This window comes from Anopheles gambiae, chromosome 2, assembly GCF_943734735.2.
Source record: "Anopheles gambiae chromosome 2, idAnoGambNW_F1_1, whole genome shotgun sequence".
Taxonomy (NCBI): Eukaryota; Metazoa; Arthropoda; class Insecta; order Diptera; family Culicidae; genus Anopheles; species Anopheles gambiae.
This window is the reverse complement of record NC_064601.1, coordinates 49,037,466-49,061,682: the sequence shown is the minus strand read 5'-3', so window position 1 is coordinate 49,061,682 and position 24,217 is coordinate 49,037,466. Positions and strand designations below refer to the sequence as shown.

General features: G+C 44.3%; 1 protein-coding gene across 3 annotated transcripts in view; it reads right to left on the bottom strand.

Moving 5' to 3' along the window:
* Positions 1–1,463: 1,463 nt before the first annotated feature.
* LOC1273941 (G protein-coupled receptor kinase 2) overlaps positions 1,464–24,217 on the bottom strand; it is a 56,451-nt gene continuing 33,697 nt past the window's right edge. For all 3 annotated transcript variants that reach the window (XM_061641050.1, XM_061641052.1, XM_061641051.1), the window contains 9 exons: positions 22,184–22,304; positions 19,157–19,470; positions 18,816–18,915; positions 8,039–8,144; positions 4,885–5,074; positions 4,560–4,808; positions 4,110–4,471; positions 3,746–4,009; positions 1,464–3,646 (listed from right to left, as the gene is read on the bottom strand). In XM_061641050.1, coding sequence (XP_061497034.1) covers positions 3,545–3,646; positions 3,746–4,009; positions 4,110–4,471; positions 4,560–4,808; positions 4,885–5,074; positions 8,039–8,144; positions 18,816–18,915; positions 19,157–19,470; positions 22,184–22,304 — 1,808 coding nt within the window. In that variant the 3' untranslated portion in view covers positions 1,464–3,544. The remainder of the gene's footprint in view (positions 3,647–3,745; positions 4,010–4,109; positions 4,472–4,559; positions 4,809–4,884; positions 5,075–8,038; positions 8,145–18,815; positions 18,916–19,156; positions 19,471–22,183; positions 22,305–24,217) is intronic.

Below are 24,217 nucleotides of genomic sequence, written 5' to 3'. Positions count from 1 at the left end.
TATATATATATATAGTTCTCATGGGAGATTTTTTGCTGACTTAATTACTTTTATCGATGAAATTCTATTATGGTTGGTGTGGTTGGCTCCTTCGATACAATGGACAAACACACACACACACACACGCACTAGTGCAGCAAATACAATCCAATTGTCACTTCCTAACTAGCATTTGCATACCTTACTACACACATCGTCCATCCATAGATGCATTCCCTCCACGATTAATTTTGTGCGATCGTACTAAATGAGCTTGAAGAATGCCAATTTTTGGCTACACATCGACTACCTACAACTTCGTTCGCACCAGCGGACGACTATTCCCGCCCAGCGATCCAATATTTAGTAGCCATCGAATGTTATCGTTTTGTGTTTGTGGTTCACAAATGTTCTTGTACTGTTTCCATGTAGTGTTAAATTTGGAGAGTATGAAACACACGCAGAAGATTGTAAATATTTGGCAATCTGTGTAGTCAAAGCTCGAAAGCCAATTCGATTTCGTGCCCCGGAACTTTGTTTGCCTTTGCAGCAATTTTTCTTCATCTCGTGTTTAAACACCTCTGAAAATGTTAAAACACATGCTATCAATCTTCCAACTTAAAACGTGGGTCTGTAGCCTTCTGTTTCACTTCACTGCAGGACACAATCAACCGCAAGACGGGGTGGAAGTTTATCTCTTGTTTCATTCACCTTTCGGTACATTCCTCTACCGCTACTATATACAGGACGATAAAAAAAAACACACACACACACATCGGAGAGGAGTTTGTGCTACAGTTTGATAAGATGCGTTACACGAACTGTTGTAATTCTCCACAAATATTTATATATGCATACATGTATGTATAGTTTGCGCTAGCGCTTTGTCTTTTACAGACACGAGTGTATAAGCTTCGGGGCTTCTCAATTCTCTAGTATAATCATAACAACTTAACCCTAAATATCTCGACAAGAAAAAAAAACAAGCACAAACGCGTCCAAACTGCTACAAGAAAAGCACACATACATAAACTGCAGCAGCACAATTATATGTATATAGGTGGCTCAATCACAAAAACAAAACTGAATTATTTGTGCTTTTCTGTATTCGATATTGCCTTTTCAATGTTTCAAGCTTTTAAATAAAACGAGTACAACACACTGGTAGGGGTGGCCCCCCGTTTGTGCAGTTGTGCTTTCGCATAAAACTTAGGTCTAAACGTTGTGAGGCGCAGTACAGCTTACAGTTTAAAATAGAAAATACCAAACAAAAGCACGCAGCGTTCGCTCGCTCATTAGCTTCGTACTACCGACTGGATACTACGTATGTTTTGAACACAATACTTTAAAGATTCAGTAAAACGCTAACCAATTCCCGTTCCTACCGCCGCACATTGATTAAAGCTAAAACAGCCCTAGTTAATGATTGCTTTCACTCATTACTTGTTTATGTTTAGTATTATATTTTTTGTTCTCTCTCTCTCTCTCTCTCTCTCTCTCTCTTTCTCTAATCTCTTTCTCTCCTTCCTTCTTTTGCACTCTTCGCCATTCTCGTACCCCTTTGCAGATTTGTTCTTTACACTTAGCAGTAACGCTTCGGTAACTAGGTTTAAGTTTGTTCATAATGTATGCCGTATGATTGACAAATCCCGACCTTGTTCGAGAGTCCTCCTCCATCTACGATTCATTTTGCTTTTTTGAGTAAGAGAAAGTGAGTGTAAGTGTGTATGTGTGTACATATGTGTGTGCGTTTTTTGTTTTCTATATAAAGGGAGGAGTTTTTGTTGTTGTTGTTCTTATTGTGTTTCTATATAATGGATAGTATGCGTGCGATAGAGTTATTCAATTTCCTCCCTGTTCCTCAACTTCTTCCAGCCACGAAGGCTTTTCTCTATTAATCTTATAATTGATTAGTACATGAGTATGAAAACTGTTAAAAAGTGACCTTTTCAACCATTCGAATATTAAGAGTTTCTTCATTCAATTACTTCCCCCCACTTTCGTTCTGCTTCTACGATGGAAATGCAACAACTAACGGCTTTTTCAAATTCATTGGTGCAAAATTAAGTGACAATCATTACACGGTACCGCGAAGTGTAAGCCTCATAAAGACAAACTTAATGTCTGTAAACAAAACAAGACACATAAGCTGTAAATCTGACGCTAAAAGCTAAGTTAGGTGTGCAGCGTTCGTTGAATATTCTAAGCATTATGATAGGAAAAAAACCAGGAATAGCAACACAAGACCTAATTTGCTTTGTTTCACAGACAGATTTTCTCTGTGGAGCGAGCATTAAAAACGAGAAACAATCCCTCCTCTATTCAAATGAGTGTGAAATATACGCTTTTTCTATTTTCAAAGTAGATTTTTTCTTGTTGTTGTTGGCTTATTTCGCACAACCAACTTGAAACAACAAAAAGCTCGATCGATAAACAACAGCGATACATTTCGTCAGCAAAGCGCACGTCCATTCTACGCTGTACATGCGCCGGCATCTCACACCGGCACGATGAAAGACGGGATATGGGGACCCATTCAAGCTTTGGTAAGATTTCTTTATTTTTCGTCTATATTCACTTATTGTGTTGTACACCTGGCAGTTAACATAAACATAAAGATAGGTGTGCCGCCTAGATGCAGTTGCTGTAACTAAGTTATGTTTTCAATTAAAAAACACACTCTCTCTCACACACACACCTAGGCAGCACGGTCTGTCCCACGGTTTTGTTGTAGTATTCTACGGTCACAAAAACAAATTCCTACTTCTTTTCGACACAATAAAAAAACCATAAACGTTTGACACTGTGTTATCATTCGAACGCGTGTTCCCAGCGGATGGCCACATGGGAGTGGCAGAATAAAAAAAACTCATGTCGTAAAACTTATTTTTTACTACCATCATCATTATTATATATACTTCCATGAGAAGAAGTACAAACTTGTACATTTGTACCATTTACGGGTATCTACTTAGGGCAATGAAATTCTAATTAGTCCATTAGCTCGGCTCTTGTTTTCGACGATCGATAAAATACGTCCAGCTTTGTTATCGAGGGCACAAGTTTTCGTGTCGATTTGTTTCATATTTGCAATCTCTTATCATTGTTCATTACCTACTATTCGTGCGTATGAGAAAAAATGTTCATGTGCGTTTGTAATTGTGTAGCATTGACTGAGTGAGTTGGTTTATGGTGTGACCATAATTCATAGAAGATTCATGTCCTGTTGTTACGTGTTCTGTTTCAACCCGACCACTCGGCAGTATGTTAAGTCACGCAAAATGATGTTTTTCCTGTTTGCTTAACACACAATACGAGCCGGGTTCCTTCCATTGAGCGTCAGCTTGCGGTGAGGGATATGCAAGATTTGCATACAATGTCGATTGCGAACAAAGCATTCCACATCTTTCCGCGCACGCTATTTGCTGCTACTATTAGCTACTAAAGGTTGTTTTTTCCAGCTCTTCCCATCTCCAGGATGGACACTTTACACTGCCAAGTCTCGCCGTGGCCGCGCAGTTTGTTCTTGCATGCACGATTTTCCCCCCCAATTCAATTACACCTATCAACTCTCATTTGGCGCCTGGCTACAGCTGACCGTTGTTTGACTAGAGGATAACAGCTTCTCGTTGAATGGAACCGGTTTTTCGCGGGGCGTTTGCTTCTTCTGTAAACAAAAAGACAAGCAATCGTACAGATAAGATTAAAGCGGCTCAAATGACAAGGGTACAACAAGAAGGTTTAATCAGCCCTCACATGTACTTACTTTTCTTCGAAACGGAAAACAACCAGGCTTCTCCACTACCGGCGGTGCGTTGACGAGCAGATCCGGTGTCGGGCACTCGTTCGCACCGAACACGTTCAGTTCCCGGAAGCACTCCGTTTCGATCATCTCGTCCTGCCACGGTATCGACACTGAGCCGGTATTAAACTTGGTGTAGAAATTCTCATCCGTCGCGTCCAGATTGACACCCTTCACGGTGGAAAATTGCTCAATATCCAGTACGTCTTTGGCATAAACGGCGTGCGGCTGAAATAGTGTTAGAGAGTCCGTTAGTCAGCGCCGCCATTTTCATTTTCCAGCGAACTGCTTCACCCGCTATTAAACGCACGCGCTTCACAACACTTACATCCGGCACAAACGGGGGATCATTTAGTCCAGCTTCGAGCCGTTTCCAGTTAATACTGTTAAAGAATGGATTCAGTTTCACTTCGCGCGCACCGTGCCGCCCATTGCGGCAACCGAGCCGGCTTTTGACCGCTTTTACGAGCAACTGCTGGCACAACGATTTGGCGTCATCACTGAACTTGTGCGAATACTTTTCCGCGTCCTCCTTCACCCGCCGATCGACCTCCTCTCGCTTCACCTTCTCCTTGCGGGCACGGAACGGAGCCTGTCCCTCGATCATCTCGTACAGCAAGCAGCCGAAGCTGAACCAATCCGGCGAGAATGAGTACTTCTCGTTGTCAATCACCTCCGGTGCCATGTATCCTGCGGGTGTGTGAAGGAAAGCGAGACAATACCAAAATTTTAAACTAATCACTCAACAGCACACAACCACACCACAATGCTCACTTACCGACTGTACCCACTCTCCCCCTGACCATCTCACCCTCCGGTATCTCGACGGCCAGTCCCAGGTCCGAAATGCGCACGTGCCCATGGTCGTCTAGCAGAATGTTTTCCGGCTTGCAATCTCGGTACACAATGCCCTGCTGGTGTAGGTGTTCCAGCCCGCAGACCACCTCCGCCGCATAGAACCGGGCACGGGACAGTTCAAAGCCCGGTTCGCCTCCCATGTTGTAGATGTGAAACTTCAGATCACCGCCTATGATTGCGTGAGAAAAGGGCACGTTAGTTGTGGGGCTCGAAAATGGCCGCCAGATTGGGTCGCTCTTCCTTACCGTTCATAATCGTCAGCACTAGACACAGGGCGTCCTTCGTCTCATACGCGTACGCTAGGTTCACCACGAAGCGAGAGTTTATCTTCTGCAGAATTTGCTTTTCTATCAGCACCATCGATTCACCCTTTCGCTTTTTGATGCGCTTCTTCTCCAGCTTCTTGCAAGCATACATCTTTCCAGTGGCCCGTACCTGCAAGTAAGTAGTAGAAAACGTATAATGCAATGTTAGCGTGCAAAACCATCCTCAATCGTCTCGTTTCGGTGCACAGTGGAACGGCACCGAAGCACCGAACAAATGGGCGCAATTAAACGTTTGCTCTTGTGATTGAATCAATTAACATCCAATCACGATGATCATATGCCTCCTCCAGCCTGTGGGATCAGTTATGTAAGAGCAAGTGTTCAATTCAATTAATCAAACACACTTCAAGCAACTATTATGACCATATAACCATCATAAATTGATTTCCATCTTGAATTGGGGTTTTCCTTACTATTAAAGGGTAAAATCTCAATAAAGCTACAACGTTATATAAACTCTAACAAAATGCCCCCTTTATAACAATTATATTAGTTTTACTGTCATTCCTTTTGTTCCAGATCGGACTGAAGCTTTCTTTCCTCCAGAAGGATATCTAGCAGTGCAGGTACATTCGAAACGCCATGAATTATTCATTGTGCAAAAACGTTCCATTTGCTGTTCTCGTTGCTTGCTTGCACCGCCCCGTTGAAACAACCAAAACACGAGAGCACAACCATATTCCGGTCGTTTTCGCCTTTGCTGCTTCTTCCTTTCGAATTGTGCTTACTTTGTTTGCATTTGCGACAACATCTCGATTTAAATCTGAATTACAAACAGTTTCAAACACGGCGAGCAAAAACCCAACATAAATCCATGTACCTAAAGTAGCTTTGTCTACGCTATATCCCCCGGCCAGAACGCGGTGAAGCGTTGCTAGCTGGCACAGAGCTTGCATTTCCAGCACCACGCCAATCCTTAAGCATTCCAGCCAGCGAGGACGAGATTGTACAACGACCAACTATATCATGCGATTCAGATCCCTTTTCATCCCTCTTCAGACACGGTGTTGTGCCAACTGCCCGCTCCCTATCGAGAGACCCAATCAGAAACGGAATCCGACCGTTTGCAAACCAACATTGGTACATTAGCCCGGGCCCCAAGCCAGGAGGAAGAAACTTGTTTTCTTGGACCGGCAGCTTCACAGTATGCTGAACTCTTTTCTCCGCTTCCTTTCTGCATACCAATTACTTGCATTCTACTGCCACTGCTCTACAGCATCTTTCCCGGCCAAGCGCCAAGAAACCATCCGGTCGAGAGATTCTTCCGATGCTTCCGATGGACGACACGATACTCGATACGTTTGATTGAAAATCAAAGCAAAAGGTACACCACACCCCGCCCCGGGTATTCTCTTGTGCATTCCGACGCTGTCATCATTCTACAGGGAAAAGCGGGGAAAATTGGCCGAAGGATGGACAATTTACACGCAGCAGCGTGTAATACATTGCATCACTATCGATCACGACAGGGACAGAGATCGTGCCGAGGGCGCTATTTTCGCGGCTCCTAATCAATATTAATAGCAATCACACTTATTTACCGCCTTATCCCGCCTGTTCATTTGCAGGACAATCCTTTCCAAGTGTTGGGAATGGTATTCTCGCTACATCGTTAGTATGCTCGCTTTGGTCTAGTGAAGCAAACAATAAAAAAACAACAATGTATCATGAAAGTGCTCCCTCGAGGCCATTTCTTTTCTTGCTATTTTTTGTTTCCTTGATGGCCGGTCAACTGCTGAAAACGTGCGGAAAGAGCCAAAAGCAAGACGAACGGAATGGAAAATAAAACAACCCAAAAAGAGACTACATGTCGTCCGATTCGCGCCCGCATCTCCGTTAAGCTCGCCCCGGCGCTATCCCCACAACGCCCAAGTGGACGGCCTGGGTAGTGTTGCTACTCTGCTGATTCTTTGCTTGATAAAATCACGACAGTCACTGGAGATGGGGAGAGGCATGTTGCTGAAAAAAAAACCACGATCCCTTGGAACTTGTGGTCTTTTTCGCAGCCTTATGGAAACGCAACGGGACGTGCTCGCACCTAAAGAAATCGTTAGGAAGATTGGAAAATTCTGGCCTTCTTCCTTGGAAGTCGTTTCATCATAAGCCGCCGCTTTTTCCGGTTGCTTCGCCCGTAACCGTGCATGCTACCCCCGTAACCGAGAGAAATAGAGAAAGGGAGAGAATGAGCACACAGCAAGACGAAACCGAATGCACGCTCGTTTGGCCGGATTAACACACAGCACACATACACACACCAAAGCTTTAAGAAAATCGATACCCGGTCACGGTGATGATGGCGATGGGACGTGCATCCCCGCGAGCGGCGACTATCGTGAGCAGGGGGGGGAAAGAGACAGGGGCATAATTGCAACAAATGCGATGGAGTATCCAATCGTCCGCCCTTATTTGCATCCACTTTAATTATGCACCCCAGCATACACACAAAAAATCACCCTAGGGAGAAAAGAATGCTTCAATTTGCGCAACATGAATAGTGCATTTTTCCAATTCCAGTTATTACGTTTTTAAACAACATTTACTTAAATTTATAAACACTCGCGAATAATCAGACATTTGATTAGGCGTTTAAATGTTGCCATGCGTTATTATATTTAAATTATTTTGCGAAACTTTTTGACATTTTTGGTGTTCCTATCCATAGGAACAAACTTTCACCAAGCTTTGGTATTTTCTACATATTTTCTAAGAAGTATACTCTTCGGCCATACAAACGAGAACTCATTTGTCTCCCGTTTGTTTGCCTTACTTTTCATAATTGCACCACCACAGTTCGAAGATTCAGCAGAAAGATATTTGCCCAATGCTCTTGAAACTTATAAAGAAACACCCAACCGGAATGCCTTTTCAATAGCACCAACTCGCTCGCAGTCTGTTTTCTCTGTTATTTCGACAATTTCGTTCCAGTTGCTTCGAAACATTCTCAACCGCTTTTCGCAACCGATTCGTTTCGCAAATCGAGAAGAAAAACATAAAACAGCGAAACCGTTTGTGTGGATGTTAGCGAGACCAGCACAGCCGCTCGCTCAAACTTTCTGCTTCCAGCGACACCTACCTGACATGCGCAGACTTCACCAAAGCCACCCTTTCCGAGAACGCGGTACATGCGGAAAGTTTTGTAAGTAACCGGCTGAGCTTCGAGCCACTTCCACTGGAGATATCTGTAATGGGAAAAGAAAACAAATAGGAACATCGTGAAAAAAAATGGTTGAAGGTATTCAACGCGCACAAAAAAAACGCATCCCGAAACAAACAAACAAACAAATTAATACGCCCCAGGGTTCATAATCAAGCAGAAACGATCTTTAAAACACACGAAAGAAAGTCACTGAAACACCACACAATGGAAAGTGCAAACTTTAACTCGGATCATGTAAGATTGTGATGGGGGCCAGCCACCAGCATGCTGTAAAACTCGAAGAGTAAAACAACAAGATGGTGGTAAGTGCCCGATTCCCTGCCAGCTTGGAATCCTATCAACGAGCGATGGTGCTAAGACGGCTTTCCATCAAACTCTTTTCCAGCGGTGTGCCGGTTTTTTTATCACTCAAGCGCACTCTTTTAGACATTTCTTGCTTCTGCCAATCGTTGTGGGTTGCTGTCAGGACAGCATAAAACCGAACACAATCCCTCTCGATGTGGTGGTATGTTCTTAAGGGACGTAAAAATAGCCTACCACGTGTGTATGTGTGTATGTGTTTGTGTTACGGTAAGTGCAATCCTCTCGATCTTCCAGAAGCTTAACGCCGGCGTCCCAAAGGCCGCAGCACACGCCCGAAACGAAAATGCTTCACACTGCTGCATTGTTTTCCTTTCTTTTTTCCAGCAAATCGTGCAAGAAACAGCACAAAAAGCCAAACACTATGCTCACGTTTTCTTAGTCGTGGTGAATTAAATCAAGAAAACTGTAGTGGGCAGTGGAAGAGACAACAGTAACACACACGATTTCAGGTGCGAAATAGAGTACCGCCTACGAATTGGAGTGATTATTTTTATAACCAACATCTGCCCACGCTTAGAGCAAGGATCGATATATTAGTGACGACAGGAACAGGATTGATGTATTCGTTGACTTGAGCTGTCCAATTTTGTCTATTTTTAAGAATACGAGGATTTTTTGCTCTTAATATTCAGGTGAGCATGATTTTTTAATGCTAATATTTAAAAAATTTTGTACATTTTGTACGTCTCTTTTTAAAATCATTTCAATTGAATGCTAGTCAACCCTTTCTGATATTATAAACAGTCTGAATTTGACAAGTTAATACAATATGATTGATTTAGCCATATGAAGCACCCTTGCAGCATCGAGTTATGGTCCAATTTAAACATTAATGTTACCATTATTTACGTTATCACTTATAATATTTGTTCATGTTTATGTTAACCTTCATAAACGCAACCACAGCCCGTCTCGTGGTATAGTCGTAGTCATAGGACTTAACAACATGCCCGTCATGGATTCAAGCCCCTAATAGACCGTGCCGTACGTAGGGCTGACTATCCTGCTATAGGGGTAATCCAAAAGTCACTAAAAGCCAGCCCCACAAGTGTAGTGTAGCTTTGGGTAATTTAGATTCAGTTTCATGAATCTGAATGAATCTTTGGAATGATTGAATGAATCTGAATCCCGATTGGAAAGATTCATAAATCTCTAAAATTTATAAAGCTTGAGCTTTTTGTTATTCTTCTTTTTGGCGTAAAAATCTGCGTGGTCATGCCAGCCTATACAGGCTTTTGAGACTTCTTGGAGAGTACCACGCAGTTGAACCGACAACGGGCAAGTTAATATTTTGGAGATCATACATCTCTAAAGATTCATGAATCCCAAGAGATATATTAATTTTAATGGAACTGCATTTTGGTCAGATCAATTTTAATTTCACGAATCTTCAATGATTCACGAATCTTCTAAAGAAATTCATGAATCTTTGGAGATTCATGAATATTTAGAGATTCATGAATCTTTACAAATTCATGAATCTTTGAAGATCCGTGAATCTTTAGAGATTCATGAATCTTTGAAGATTTGACTCGAGATTCGAATCACTCATCACTGAAGATTCATATGAATGAATCTCAACAAAAGATTCATGAAACCCAACACTACACAAGTGGTACAGGCAGGCCTTGACCGACAACGGTTGTCGAGCCAAAAGAAGAAGAAACGCAACTACAAAGGAGTCTATTGCTCAGACAATGCTCACAATCAGGAAGAGAGATTCAACAACATTCCATCATCACTGCCGAGACTGGGTGAGCTTGTGCCGGTAGAACCGCGGAAACACATAAACAAAAAAAAATCCCATAAACCTAATCGTACGTGGTCGTTGTTTTACTTCATATTACTGTTCCCATTCCCTTCACTAACCATGCGTATCAATCATGGCTGAAGCCGAAGTCGAACGGAACTGTCTTCTGCAATGGCAGGCCATCTATAGCCTTAGCCGTTTGTCGTTGCGTTCCAACCATCCAAAACGGGGTGACAAACGGTGGGCTTATCAGCAAACGACCGAAGCGCGCACTACGCTTCAGGCCTTTCCGTCATCGGTCCCAGCATCAATTCGGCACGATTACCCGGGTAAATGTGAACCGATGCCGGTCGGATGACGCGTCTATCTATGGGGACCACTACCACCTCAAGCACCGAAGCGAAACAGATCCCTCTGCTCATGGACAGTGAACGCCCAAAATTGCATCGTCTCTACCATTTGCTTTCCAGGGGCCGAAGCGCTTTGGTTATCACAAACATAGGACAGAGCCGGTACGTACGTTGCTCATATTCATAAGGAATTCTTAGAAAATTAAACATACCACATACAACATACAACGTAGCGGAGAGTTCGTGCTAAGGCTGGCCGTTGTGATGCAGCATTCCAACAGTTTGGTGGGATACATTATTGATACAGTTGCGTCTCCCGTCCAACCAGATACATGCAAGTTTGCTATCGACCAACGCCGATGGAGATGTAAATGTTGTAAAAGTTTTCTCTGAAAACGTTTCCTCGACCTCCAATCCTATTCCACTGAAAGCTCACAAGTCCGGCGAACGAGTTATGTTTCCCCATACGCCGTTCAGCAGCGCAGTACAAACACATGCGAGCAAAGCGAACACATGATCAGGGATTGGATCCCGAAGAAAAACAGGCAGAGATAGAGAGAGGGAGCAAGGAGAGAGAGAAAATAAGAGCTTGCCGAAACCAAACGTAGCTAGTCGGGCAGGACAACATTGGCAAACAAACACGATACGTGTAATCGAGAAATAATTGAATTAGACCAGCGAAGAGATCCTACCCTCCAGAGTTGACAAGTGATTTACTCGCACAGTGTACGAGAACGCCAAGGACTTGTTTCTGGTGTGCTGCATGCGAACGAACGATTCAATTCCGGGCCACCCCTCTGCGCGGAGCATTGGGAACGGCTTGTAGTGCTATGCGCCCGCGGGACAGAGAAAGCCTTTCCCGCGACTATCCCAACGCAAAGCTTACACTCTGAGTATGTGTCTGAGTATGGGTGGGATTGTGTGAGTGTATTTGCGAGGGATGGAAAAACGGCAAACATCATTAATTCATGGATGATGTATGTTTTGCTAGGGTGTATGTTTAATAGCTGACAAACATTGCACGGGAAGTGAGAAGCGAACGAACGGGAAGTAGTGGCGCGGCTCTTGTTTGCTCGCAAATGCAACCACCTCCTCCCCCGTTGGGAAATGAAGAAGGAGCAACCAGGCAGGCAGCGCGGAGATTGGCAACTCTGTCGGGAAACATTTGCCAGCTCTTCTTACCCTGCGCCAGACTGAGTGGCGATGAAACGCCAAACGCGACGACAGGCACACACCGAGAAGCACAGAGAGAAACGCCAAAAGACCGGAAGTCATCCGTCAAAGTTTACGTCTTTATTGATTTTATGTTTGCATCGCGCGCACCGCACACAACCCTCTGCAATAGCAAGGGAAAGGAACAGTGCAGCTTTCCCGCTATTCGGGGAACTTGGACGGAGAGTTGTTTTATCACAAATTGGCTAAATAATGAGCATCATAAAGTACGGGGTGCTGAATTGCATCTAATTACGGAAAGGTTTTACTGATTTCCTTTGCAGATAGCTTCGTACGGGTCGGATAAACGGGCGAAGCTTTGATATATAGTACAGCGATGACCCACATTCCTGGCCAGAGTGCGTCGTCGATTGGATATATCAAAGCAAGGAAAATTCTTGGGAAAATTGAAATGTGAAAAAAGGCATAACATATTATGCTAAACAAATCATTTCCAAATTTATATAAATGTTGTGCAATAAGAGCATTGTTCTGTAATCCTGCCTGTAGTCTTTGTAATCACTGGAAAAGGGCTAATCATGTATTACACAATCATGTTTTGTTTTACGTAAAAATGACATTCGTTCTAGTCGGTCTAATGCAACCGTAAAACTTCATAACAAACCTAAATTCCACGACATATGTGTGCTCCGCTCAACAACCGAAATGCCGTTAAAAATAGTAATAAATTCCATTCAAACAACTACAACTGGTCAAATCAACAAAAAAAAAAAATAAACATATATATAGATATATAAGTTGCATGTCCTACACGAAATGGGGTTGGAAGGTCTCATTCCAAGAGCGGTATAGTTTGGAAAAATTCAGGAAACTGTATTCCCTTACCGAACCGTGAAATAACCTCTCACATCATAAAATAAGAAAATTTATAAAAGAAACATGCAAAAGATCCTTACGTTAGGGTTTACACAACAATAATATAAAATATACTTCGCGTTATTTATAAACGTAAAATTTAAGATCGATTCCAGCTGGGTGATACAACAAGTGCACTAAACAAAGAACAGCAAAGATATGATACTAAACGTTTGAAGTTGTAATATCGAAAGTAGATCATTAAACAGAACATAAACTAAACTACACAAATAAAACGCAATTTCAACATCTCAACTTGCAAATTGCCATGGTAATGTTAGTATCATACAACTAGTTGATGGAGTATAATGCCGAATGAGTTTCTCATTAGTGGCAGTTTCAGTTTTAATCCGCCATACCCATTGGCGCCGAGTGCCCTGCAAGTGCATTAAGCGTCGACTGACCGAAAGGCAGAAGCTTTGTAGCGCAAGTAGTAAATCGAACCTCTAATGAGTCCAGCCAATAATGACTAACCGAGCGCAAACTTCTCAACAAACTGTTCGCCCCGTTCTGAGTGCGTAACAGTGTCGTTTAATTACTCACCAAACTGAAAACCTTCGCTAAGAGTCTCAAACCCCTGTGCTGTGGGTAGCTACTAATGACAGTGGATAAAAGTTACCATCGCTCGATTGCTTTCCTACACACAAACGCGCTCCACCCCGATCGTCCCAGGGACTTTTTGTCCTCGTAACGCATCCGTACACACCCCGAAGAGAAAGGGAGAGAAATAGAGAGAGAGTACACCAACGCAGGGTAACAGCAAACAGGGAAGCGCGATGCAACTTGCTCGCTTTCCTTTCCCTCGCAGCTGCATTTATGGAGCAGCGCAAAAAGCAATCCCATTTCCACGTGACTTGAAATGCTGCCATCACTACCACCTACCGGTGTCGCGGTCACAACCGCTGCAAAAGCATAGGAGTACATTGGCTATAATGGTGAAGCCAACCAGTAGAGTCGAAAGAAAGCCAGTGACTTGCAACGATACCTTTGCTCCTGGAAGACGAAGAAATCCATATCGATCCACAGAATAAGCGTTAGTGTGTGTGTGTTTTTTTTCTTACTCCTGCCTTTGCTTATTCGAGATGTTTTTAGCAGCGTCCAGTGGAAAGTGGAAACTTTCCTTCCGAGATGCGGAAGATTGCTTAGAAAATGCTTTTCTACCGGGAAGGCAGCACCCCGGACACGAGAGGTGCAGCGCTTGAACAAACGGAACGCAAGTCGACAACTGGAGACAGAAAAACGAGGTATTGGCACTAAAAGGAAATATTATTATGTACCATCTACTCCACCACCAGCCAACCTCCACCACCCATCCTATCAAACCATCTTTCCCCGATTTTCAAACAACACTGGTGTCGTCCCTACCGTACGGTGCCGGTCGGTGGCGAAAGTCAAGAACTGTTTGAGCGCACAGGCGACGGAGGGAAAGAAAAGCAGACTCCAAACGACACTGAGAGGACATTAAAAGCCTTTCCGCGCGCTGGTGTTGCCGGCCGCGCGGTGGAATTTGATATTACATTCCATTCGCTGGAATCGTTTCATCGCTCATTTCATCAACGCTTCATCCTCCGTCTGTAGAAGGGGGATGATGATATTGTGTGAAGGAGAAGAGAATGGTTGTTGGTTTGCTTCAAAGTTTTGTAATCAATTGTTTGCACTAGTGGTCGTCCGCATTCCACACTTTCTCGAAATCGTGGGCTGTAAATGTTCTACATTTATCAATACCTAATGCTTCATCCATAAATTACGTAACGCGGATAGGGAGGGGAGAGGGGTTTTCGTCACGACATTACAATTTGTTACATGGGGGAAAGGGGATCTTTGGGACAACAGGAACTAAACGTAATGCATAATTCCAAATTGTAGAATCCGGCAAATTTGACCTCTGACACGACCATAGTGTCAAATTATTCGAACGGATTATGATCATGATAATGTCAATCTGCTTTAGATCGTTGCTTAGGAAACATCTTCAGTTACTACGTTTCACCTTAAGTCTTCAAACATCAGTTCTTCCGGCTACAGTTCCTCTGTCTTCAGTTCTTCCGTCTTCAGTACTTCAGTCATCTGCATTCTGTCAGTTAATTGTTGTAAAATCAGTGCTCATTACAACATTAATACTTTAACATGATTCTTCTTGATGGTTCATAACGGCCCGCGTACATGCCGGCCTATACACGCTTTCGAGAATTAGTACCACACAGCCAAATATAGGTTAGATATATATGTGTTTAGGTTAAGTCTAAAATTGCATGGGTTTTTTTTTGCACTTTTCCCATATACTCAGATTTAAAATCAACAAACAACATATATTCTACTCAGCTATGCTATAAAAATTCCCGATTATTGAGGAGAGCACATTGCGTACCCAATGTTAAAGAACGTTCGATTCTATATGTTTTTTTTCTTTATATCCACAATAAATATCTCTACTACTACTACCACACAGCCAAATAGTCAGTCCTTGCTAATGGAGGGACGATTCGTATAAGGCTTGAACCCACGGTCCATATGAGGTTTTTCTTCCCACCTTACATTTTGTTACATTAGGAAGAGATGGTCGAAATTTTGTAATTTTAGCTTAACGTAATTGATGGATGAAGCCTTCAACGAAACAACTAAGCGCGTTAGAAGTTTTGTATTGTACAGCACGCAGGCAAATAGTTGCTAATTAAGGAAACAACAAAGCCCAAATAGTTGCCTAAGGGGCCATTTTCGTTGCTGTTCGAATGTATGTTCAATGGGACTGTGGGTTTGCTTTAAGAAACGTTCATAAATTCATTTCTACTGCGATGCGTTTGCTGGTAGTTATTGCTTTTCGCAGTCCGATTGTAATCTACTTATGCAAATGGTTCCCTACATTTTGAATGATAAACGGAAGCATATCCAATAAGAAGGAAGAGTACACTCATGCAAGTCAAATAATAACCACGTGCACACCCACCGGATCGGTACAGTGTCCCCGTGTGCAAGTCATGCCACCACCAACTGTAACCATAAATAACTTCTCTCAATTGTCCCACTTTTACTACCACTGCTTTACTCTTGTGCCAGTTGCTTCCTCCATCAATATCCGTCCGCCGGAACCTGGGTCTGCGGGAATAACAAAAAGCTTGCCACCATCATAAATTATCCCGTTACTACGGAAGATTGACAGCACGTACAGCGTGTGTATGCACATGTGAACACGTCCTGCTTCCCGGTACGTACACCAACAAATGGTCACCCTTTCAACAAATAGTTGCAATAGTTCAACAAAAAAAAGGAACAGCCACGTCATGTTTGCCCTCGCTGCCAATGAGCAGGAGTGCAAACCATGAGCAAACACATTTTTAGCAACAAAGTTAGTTTTCATTGATCCATCCAAAATGTCACTCGGCAGGGCAAGGTGTCCGCACCAGCACTGGCTAGCGGTGTATGAACATATCTACATAAAAAAGAATGAACTGCATTGAACGAGCGTGATCGAGCGGCTCTCGTATTAGCCTTCTCTCTCTTGATTGAACCTCGAAACCCCGAGCAGTTGCCCCCCGGGTCCGTACTAGATTCCAGCGATCACTAAATGGATCTCGTGGCCCGTTAGTGCCGAGAGTCTGCTGCATAAATTACGCCGCACTGACACTGGAGGTTAAGTGTGTTCTACCCGACTCACTGAGCGGCCCTGTTCTGACTGCTTCTCGGACAATTACATACGTAAACATTCATGTCTAAGCGTCGAGAGCGGCCGATGGTCCAATCGGCGCAACGTTCACCCCAGGAGAGGCCGATAATTCGTGCTAATTGGAAAGGCGTACGATATAGCTCGGGGACACCTACGTACCAGTTAAAACACTCGAACGGCAGAGACAATTGAATCACACTCGCCTATACAAAACTCTCCAGTGGTGTGTTCTTGTTGAGTCACGAGCAAAGCAAAGCATGGAACAAAATTATTCATCCAGCAATGTTTCTGTATTTTCTAAAGCTAAAGTCAATTGGCATTTAAATACATAGATCGATTGATCGGGACGCACAACCTCGTTTCATTCTACTATAATAATAATATCAGCGGAAATTGGACTCGTCTTTATCAGATTAAAGATTTTATCAGAGATCGAATGCTACGTTTTATATTCAAATTATGAAGTTCTCTCCACAATGCCGACTTCATGCTAAGAACGAAGTGCTTTCTACTTGCTACCATTTTTACCATACCTATCGAAAATTCCAAATCCATGACCCAAAGGCACCTCAATAAAGCAATTAGCGTTGCCTTCAGTCATAACTGTAAACTTCCAACTCGATTGCCCAAGGATTCTGGGGAACAGAGACTCATACAGATTCACTTCTCCAAACCACTCCAAGTGCCCTCACAATTCGTCCTTCGCCACACCCTTTGCTATAATTTATTGAGTGCCCAGTTGCGCTCCGCTGCCTATCGCACACCGGCGTCAAACGACAACCAAGAAGCTAATGTGGCATGAAAAATGGAAAAGTAAACTCGATTTTGCATTGTTACTTCCCACTTTCACCGTGCAAAAAGCAGCTCGATTGTCTCCGGTCGTCTGCTACGGCGGGGCACGGCGACAGAATGTTCCATCTGGAAACATTGAATCCGAAACCACATCAATCACTTCCTTCTGCACAACACTGAATCAGGTGCTAGAAGCACACAGCCGCTACTGCCAGGACACCACCATGGGCACTTGCCACCGGTGTCAACTAACACAAACGGCACAAATGCCGCCACAGCAGTCAGATGGCGGTAGTCAGTCACAATCTTCGCGAAATAGGATCAGCCTTGAAAGTAGGACCAAGGCCCCCTGCACCGATGCCCCACATGAGAGCTGGCGCTGCCCATATGCCCATAACGCACAATCGTCGCCCGCGTCCTCGGTCTGTCCATCAGCGCAAATATGCTGCACGTGGCAAATCGCAGCTACATCCTCGCATTTCGACTTTCGCCCGAGACACGAACGCCACGAACAAGAAAAGGCTTCCCCGTCAGGAGGTAAAAGCTATTTTCAGTCAAAAATATATTATTGCCAGCTTTTTGATTGGAAAATTCAATTTCACTTCGCGCACGCTTCGATCAACACAGGTTTCCCGGCCCATTTTTTCTCCCCCCAGCTTCTCATGAAAGGTTTGAGCTACTTAGACATACTTCTATATGTTTTCTTCTGGTTAAGTTGAAACGTTACCCACCCCTGTGAAGGTCACCGATTCGCACGACGGCGACAACGCCCCACGACAGTCGAGATTTTGAGCATGACAGCGCGCGTGTGGGAAAACGCTCCACCTGACGCACAAAAGTTGCTGTTGAACAGAGTCTTTAGAATTCTTTTCTCCGAAATTCTAGCCATGAAAGTGTACGCCTTTACCACGTTAAAAAAAGGCCCAATTTAATATCCTTCGTTGCACAGGAGTTGGTTAAACCCCTGTCGCAGAATGAAACCCCGTCACCAGTACTACCTTAGCCGGTTGTCTGTACCACTTCTGTACCGCTGCAAAGCATCAAAGACATACATTATCCTGCTAGCCTACGCTGTAGAGGACACTCGAGACGAAAAGCCTGTCATTATCGACCATACAGTCAGCAAGCAACCAGCCCTAATCACAGTCCCTTGTTGTACAGCAGACTGGGGAAATTCGAGCAATGCAAACCACAACCGGCAAGAATAGTTCCATCCGGTGCAACCATCCCTGCTACCGCCATTAGTGGGTCAGGTTTAATCCCTTGCCCAGGGTCTTCCGGCATGTCGTAATGTTTTCAGCAGCGTCTTCATTGGTACCCCATACATCCGTACCGGTGGAAGACAGACGGACCGGTAAAATCGAGCAAACATTCATCTCCAGCTCAACAAAACGATTGCGGTATAGGTATTTTGCTTGGCATTGGCTTTGGTATTTTACAATTTCAAACCACCCCCCTTTTCCCGTCTGTCGGCTGAGCATTGCTCCATTCGTGACGAATTCAAACATCACAGCTCCACTGGAGCAGAATGCGCCTACTGATTACATCGAAGTGCGCACAAGGATGATGATATCTTTCGGTGGAAATGAAATACGCCAAGACAGATCCCGGGTCCTGGGGCACACTTTGAGCGGCACTCCGCTCGATGACCGGTCGTCTTCTCAACCTCCTGTCCCATCGCATACGTACCTGTGGAAGTACATTGAAGCCTCAAATTCCCGGAATGGTTCGCCGGCCAGGAAGGCCCGCACGGCCGTAATGGAAGCCTCGAACAACTCTTTGCTGCCAGCTGAAACGACAAGCGTTAGAGAACATAGGGCGACGGTTAGACGATGGCACTGATGGTAATCGAATGGAAATAGCCATTTAGTAGAATTGCATCGGATTCAGTGGAGAGAGCAGAAAGCAAGCGAGCCGAGCAGGAGGGCTGATCTTTCACAATCGCCCTCGTTTTCGTCGCTCCCTTGCTATCCCTGCCCACTGTCCCCGCTTCTTCTTCTACTCCGCCGTTTCACGCACAGCACACCTACTCGAGAGTTTGGTCCGGATCTGCCCCACCATGTCATCGTTCAGCACGTCCAGCACGAACTCGTCCTTCTCGTTGTTGATGGTGTTGGTGGTGACCGAGTTCGAGCCGGTCAAGCTTTTCTCCGGGTCGTCGTGGTTGCTGAGCTTCTTTGTGTCACCACCGATGCCGCTATCGTCGTCGCACTTTCCCCCGTCACTATCGCATCCGCCGCCTCCGCCACTGTCCTCGCGCTGGCTCTCGGTGCAAAGACCGAGGTAGCGCTTCGCGACCTCGAACGCCAGATCGACCCGGTGCTCATCGGCCGCAATTTCGTATCTGCAAGCAAGTATAAAAATGGAGCATACGTTAGTGGAAAGAAATCAGCGACAATCAGGCTAATTACATCGTGCGCGGATCGTGCCATAGTGTGCTCTGTAATGCCTGCTAGGGGTTATCTCCTGTATGTTTGTGGTAGTTTTTGTTGTAAATATTTCAAATTTTCATTACAGAGTATGGCTGCAAATGAATGATTCAAAATGTACTTCATGTTGAATGCATTAAGCTGATACAGTTTCCAGTGATGCTTCCGTATTCCGAACCAAGTGGCTCTCACCTAACAAACTCGAAGCTAATACCCGTTTGCTAAGTGCTTTTAAGATGCTAAACTACATCCCTCGGATGGTTGGATCGTCCTTTCCAGTTACCCTTTGGAGCTCGTACGTCAAATTTGGAACCTTCTTTCGCTTCATTCTACCCGCCTGTCACAGCCAATTTGTTTCACTAACATCACCGGATCAGGGGTGAGGGGGTGCGCGCGGGGTTTAATATGATACCGAGAAGTGTCTGTGTACGTAGTTCAAACAATTGCCACCATAGAAAAGGAGCACGGCGAGCTAAAACTTTGCACACTAGCATGCATGCTGCACTAGCAACGGTGCACTCGATGCCATACGATGGTGTGTAGCATTCTTGTGTCCTGGAACGGGTACAGGAAAGTTCAACCAAGTTCATACCAAGAAGACACCCCAGCCGCTTCCGCGATCATTCCCTCAAGACAACGTCAGCCAAAATTGCATTTGCCTTAAAAGCTAGTTTCGTTCGGTTCTCAACGCCAGGAGCGTTCCCTTGCCGGGCCGGCCAGGACGAAGATGCACATCTTGGACAGGACGGCATCAACACAACGCGGTGATGGTGTGTCCCGGATGCAGCAGGATACAAAATTTATGGCCCTACTTTGGCGCTTGCTGTACTTTGCTTCTTGACGTTTGCCACAAGTCGCACATTTTTCCAACAGTGTAGGGGAAACAGGAAGCAAAGGATGAACGTATGACGCTCCACTGGCAGCACTGCTCGGCTTGTTCCGGGGGAGCAAAAAGCAGCAGAGACGCAAGACTTTAACCAACACCAGGGCCATGCGCACGAGGTCCATGCGCAGTAAAGTGCGCTCGGTTCGTTGGTGGAGAGCTGTGCTGATGAGGGCAGTGTGGTAATTGTTAAAATGTGATTAAAAACAAAAGCTCCACGGTGTGACATCATGGAGCAATGGAATAGTGCACCATCGAGCAACCTGGACCAAGTGCAGGACGAAGAACGGGCTTCGGAATCTGGGAAAACTCTCTGCCAGCGAGTGTAGAGACACGTTCATCTGATGACCGGAAAGTATAAAAGGCCAAAAAACCGACCCCAGACCGAGAGTGAAGTGGCACCATAATTCATTTTCGTTTCAAACAAACGAACGACCAAATTCTGACACACTGGAAGGGAGGAGAAAGCGAGAAGCGAAGAACACCACATTGTAGCTGCGCTCTAGCACAATTATTGACGCGATTAGTTTCTGCAGTGAAACGTTCCGTTCAGCCTCGTACGAAAAGCGGTAGTTTAGAGAGCATGTACTTCTCGGAATAGAATGAAAACCTAAACACCGCTTGTTGATGGACACTCTTTGATGAAATGTTTTCTAGCGTCAATGTTAGTGTTCCCACTCGTTTCAAGAAAATTGATTTTTTTATCTGTCTAATAGCAAAGTTACACAATACTGGGTGCTTTAGACGTTAAACTACTTGATTTTGTTTTTCCATACAAACAGTTGATGCCTTTGGCATGTGGATATTTGTTCCGGCTCCAAATAGTTGAAGAGCAATGAACAGAGCTAACCCGTTTTTACAACAACCAAATTGTTTTTCAGACGTTTATATTCAAATGAGAGCGCCATATCCCCTTACCGTATGATGCCAACGTTTACGTATGCAAGAAAGAAAACTTCTTACACCAACATACCGAACCCTTTTCCTTTCACGTTGCATGCTGTAACGGGTGTGCTGTGATCTTTCCTCATATTTGCTCGGCGAAAATCGAAAGCATGCTATATTTCATTCCGATTCTCCACGCAAGCAAGCGTCGCCATCGCGGCAAGAGTGCTTCTCTAGCTAGCTGCTGAAAATAAAGGCAAGCGTGTACGCTTCTTCATTGTGCCAAAAACAAAAACGATTGCCATTGTTTTCCGGTCAAAGCGGTGTAAGCGAGAAGCCAAACCACCATTCGTTCGTTTGGCATTTTCTTCCGTGTGTCCACATATTCCACAGACACAGCAGAGCCTTCTTCCGGACGGATAGGAAACACATCGTTCTTCCTGTCGCCGCCAGCTTGTGCGGGAGCAGTTTAGCGCGCTGGGTTTTTATGATAGCACCATTAACCCACATATTTCCGCGGGATTATATTCAGCATTGGAGCAGCATAGATTTTCCGTGGCACGCGATAAGCAGTAGAACGGCAAAAGGGGTTGGGTGTGTAATCCACTCACACGCGCAAAGGTTTACGCTCGTTGCTGTGTCAGCGAAACAATGCTTGCAGGCGTTCCGAAGCTATCATCCCCGTGGGCAGGGGCGTGGGAACTAGAGTGGAGGAGGGTTTTCTAATAATTCTAGCGAATTTTCAACTAGCATAAGCTGGCTCAGCAAAGCACAAACCACAGTCATATATTTTCCTTTCCGACAACTGTTACGCGCATGTGACGCACATTCCTCTCTCTGGCCCACGCTACTACACTTACCTTGTGGCATCGTCGAGAAAGGTGATGTACCGGGAGTACTGGGGCCGTTTCACCTTGCAGAACTGACGGAAAAGCTCACGTCCGATGGGCTGCTGATCGACTACGTAACCATAGCTTACATCTGAAACAACAACGACCACAGAAAGAAAAAGCGATAAGGAAAGTGACTAGCAACTACAGTACTGAATGATATCGAAGGTATGAAGCAAATATACAGCAAAGCGGTTTACACTTTTTAAACAAAATTATAATTCAATCAAGCATTTATTCAACTTTAACGTCTCTAGAGATCTCATAGTAAATAGACGCCTAGAAAATTATTCAGAGAGAGTCTAGTAACACCTTTTTTCTATACTGCCAAATAGAATCTGACAGCCCAAAATGGAAAAAACGAGCTAATTTCAAACGAGCGACCTAGAAAACCCTGGTGGGCAGAATTTCGAAAGCAACCAACCATGTCTAGGTCCCGAAGAAGATTGACCAAGCGAGAGTGGCGCCCACCACCGCTTTTGGTCAAAGTATCGGCATCGAATAAAGCATTAATAATCCAACGAAACAGCGTGGGACAAATCCTACCGTAAAAGGAAAAAGGGCTCAACCCGAACTTCAGCAGTTCACACAGCTGAGAACATTCTGCTACCATTTGACCCCTTTTTCTTGCACACTTGAAATTAAAACTCGATGGGGTTCGAGACGCTGGAATCAAATTAACTATGCGTTCCGAATGGTCGGTGTGCAATGAAACATCAAAGGCAGGCTCCAGGCCATCGGAAGAAAGGTTCTAAAGCTTCATCTCGTCCGTACCCCGTGCGGTCAGGTGGAATCAGCTTCCGGCGTTAGATTGTTGTCTGGTGCTTTATTATTAGTTTTTATTTCAATGAACCGTTTTTTGATTAAGTGTTCCGACAAAACTCTCAACTTATTTCAAACTCTTTTGAAAGTGTAACTAATGCGAAGCATATTTCGAAAAATGTATTAGGATTAGCAAAGGAGTAAAAGATGCTGAAATGTATTCTATCGACGATTGCTCACATCAATCCTGTTTGCAATCTCATCGAAAGGGTAAATTACGATTGATAGTCCCATTGATACCTTCGGTCCCTCTATCTCACTATTCTTTATTATGCCCTCATTCTACGAAGCTCATTCTATTTCGTCATCAACGCCCGTATGAGCTATAATAAATTGGAAAAGCGAACCAGAACGTAGACGTGCATTGGGTGCAATGAAGTACGAACGCATTGAGCAAAAATGCAGCACTCCACGCGTTACTATGTCCGGTTCTGTTCTCGATCCAGCGTTTATCACTCTTCTGTCCATCCACGATGACTGCTTTCTTACGACTCAAGCCGTACTCATCGCCCGATGCGAGCGTTAATCTATATTAATGGCTATGACCTCGCCCGGACACAACCACCTACCTACGGATTGAAGTGCACCACCATAGAAGAAATGTAAACGATCCGTTCTATTCGAACCGAAAAGGTCTTGGCCGACGAGTACATCGTACATCGGCTAAAGTACGATCAAGCTTCGTTGATCATTTCATTGAACACAGATGACGAATTACCTGATGTTAAAGTGTGAAGAAAATACTTGTTATCAAATATACCATAATGCTAAAATATTATCAGTATCAAGTACATCAGTATTAAGATTCTTGAAAGTTGTCCACAAAATGTATCAATAAGCAACGAATAAACCATCACCGAACAGCAGCAAGAGTGAACAAAGGAACATGAATTTAATGACACAAATCGTTACACTATTGCACCGTAACAACCTTTAAACGAGAAGGAAAGTCTCCAGACTACGCGAATATAGCGCAGCTTTTCCAGTGTACATCATTTATCCAACAATTTCCCCCATGTATATGCCCTTGTTGGCTTCGAATATTTGGCATCAGTACAACATGACTAAGTGCTGTCGCATCATGTCGTATGTGTGCTGGCGTCTTCTGCCCAAATGCTGGCCAAAAGGAGCGTCATTCCAGCCATTTCACCAGACAGCCCGTAGTGCTGCAAAGTGGCGAGC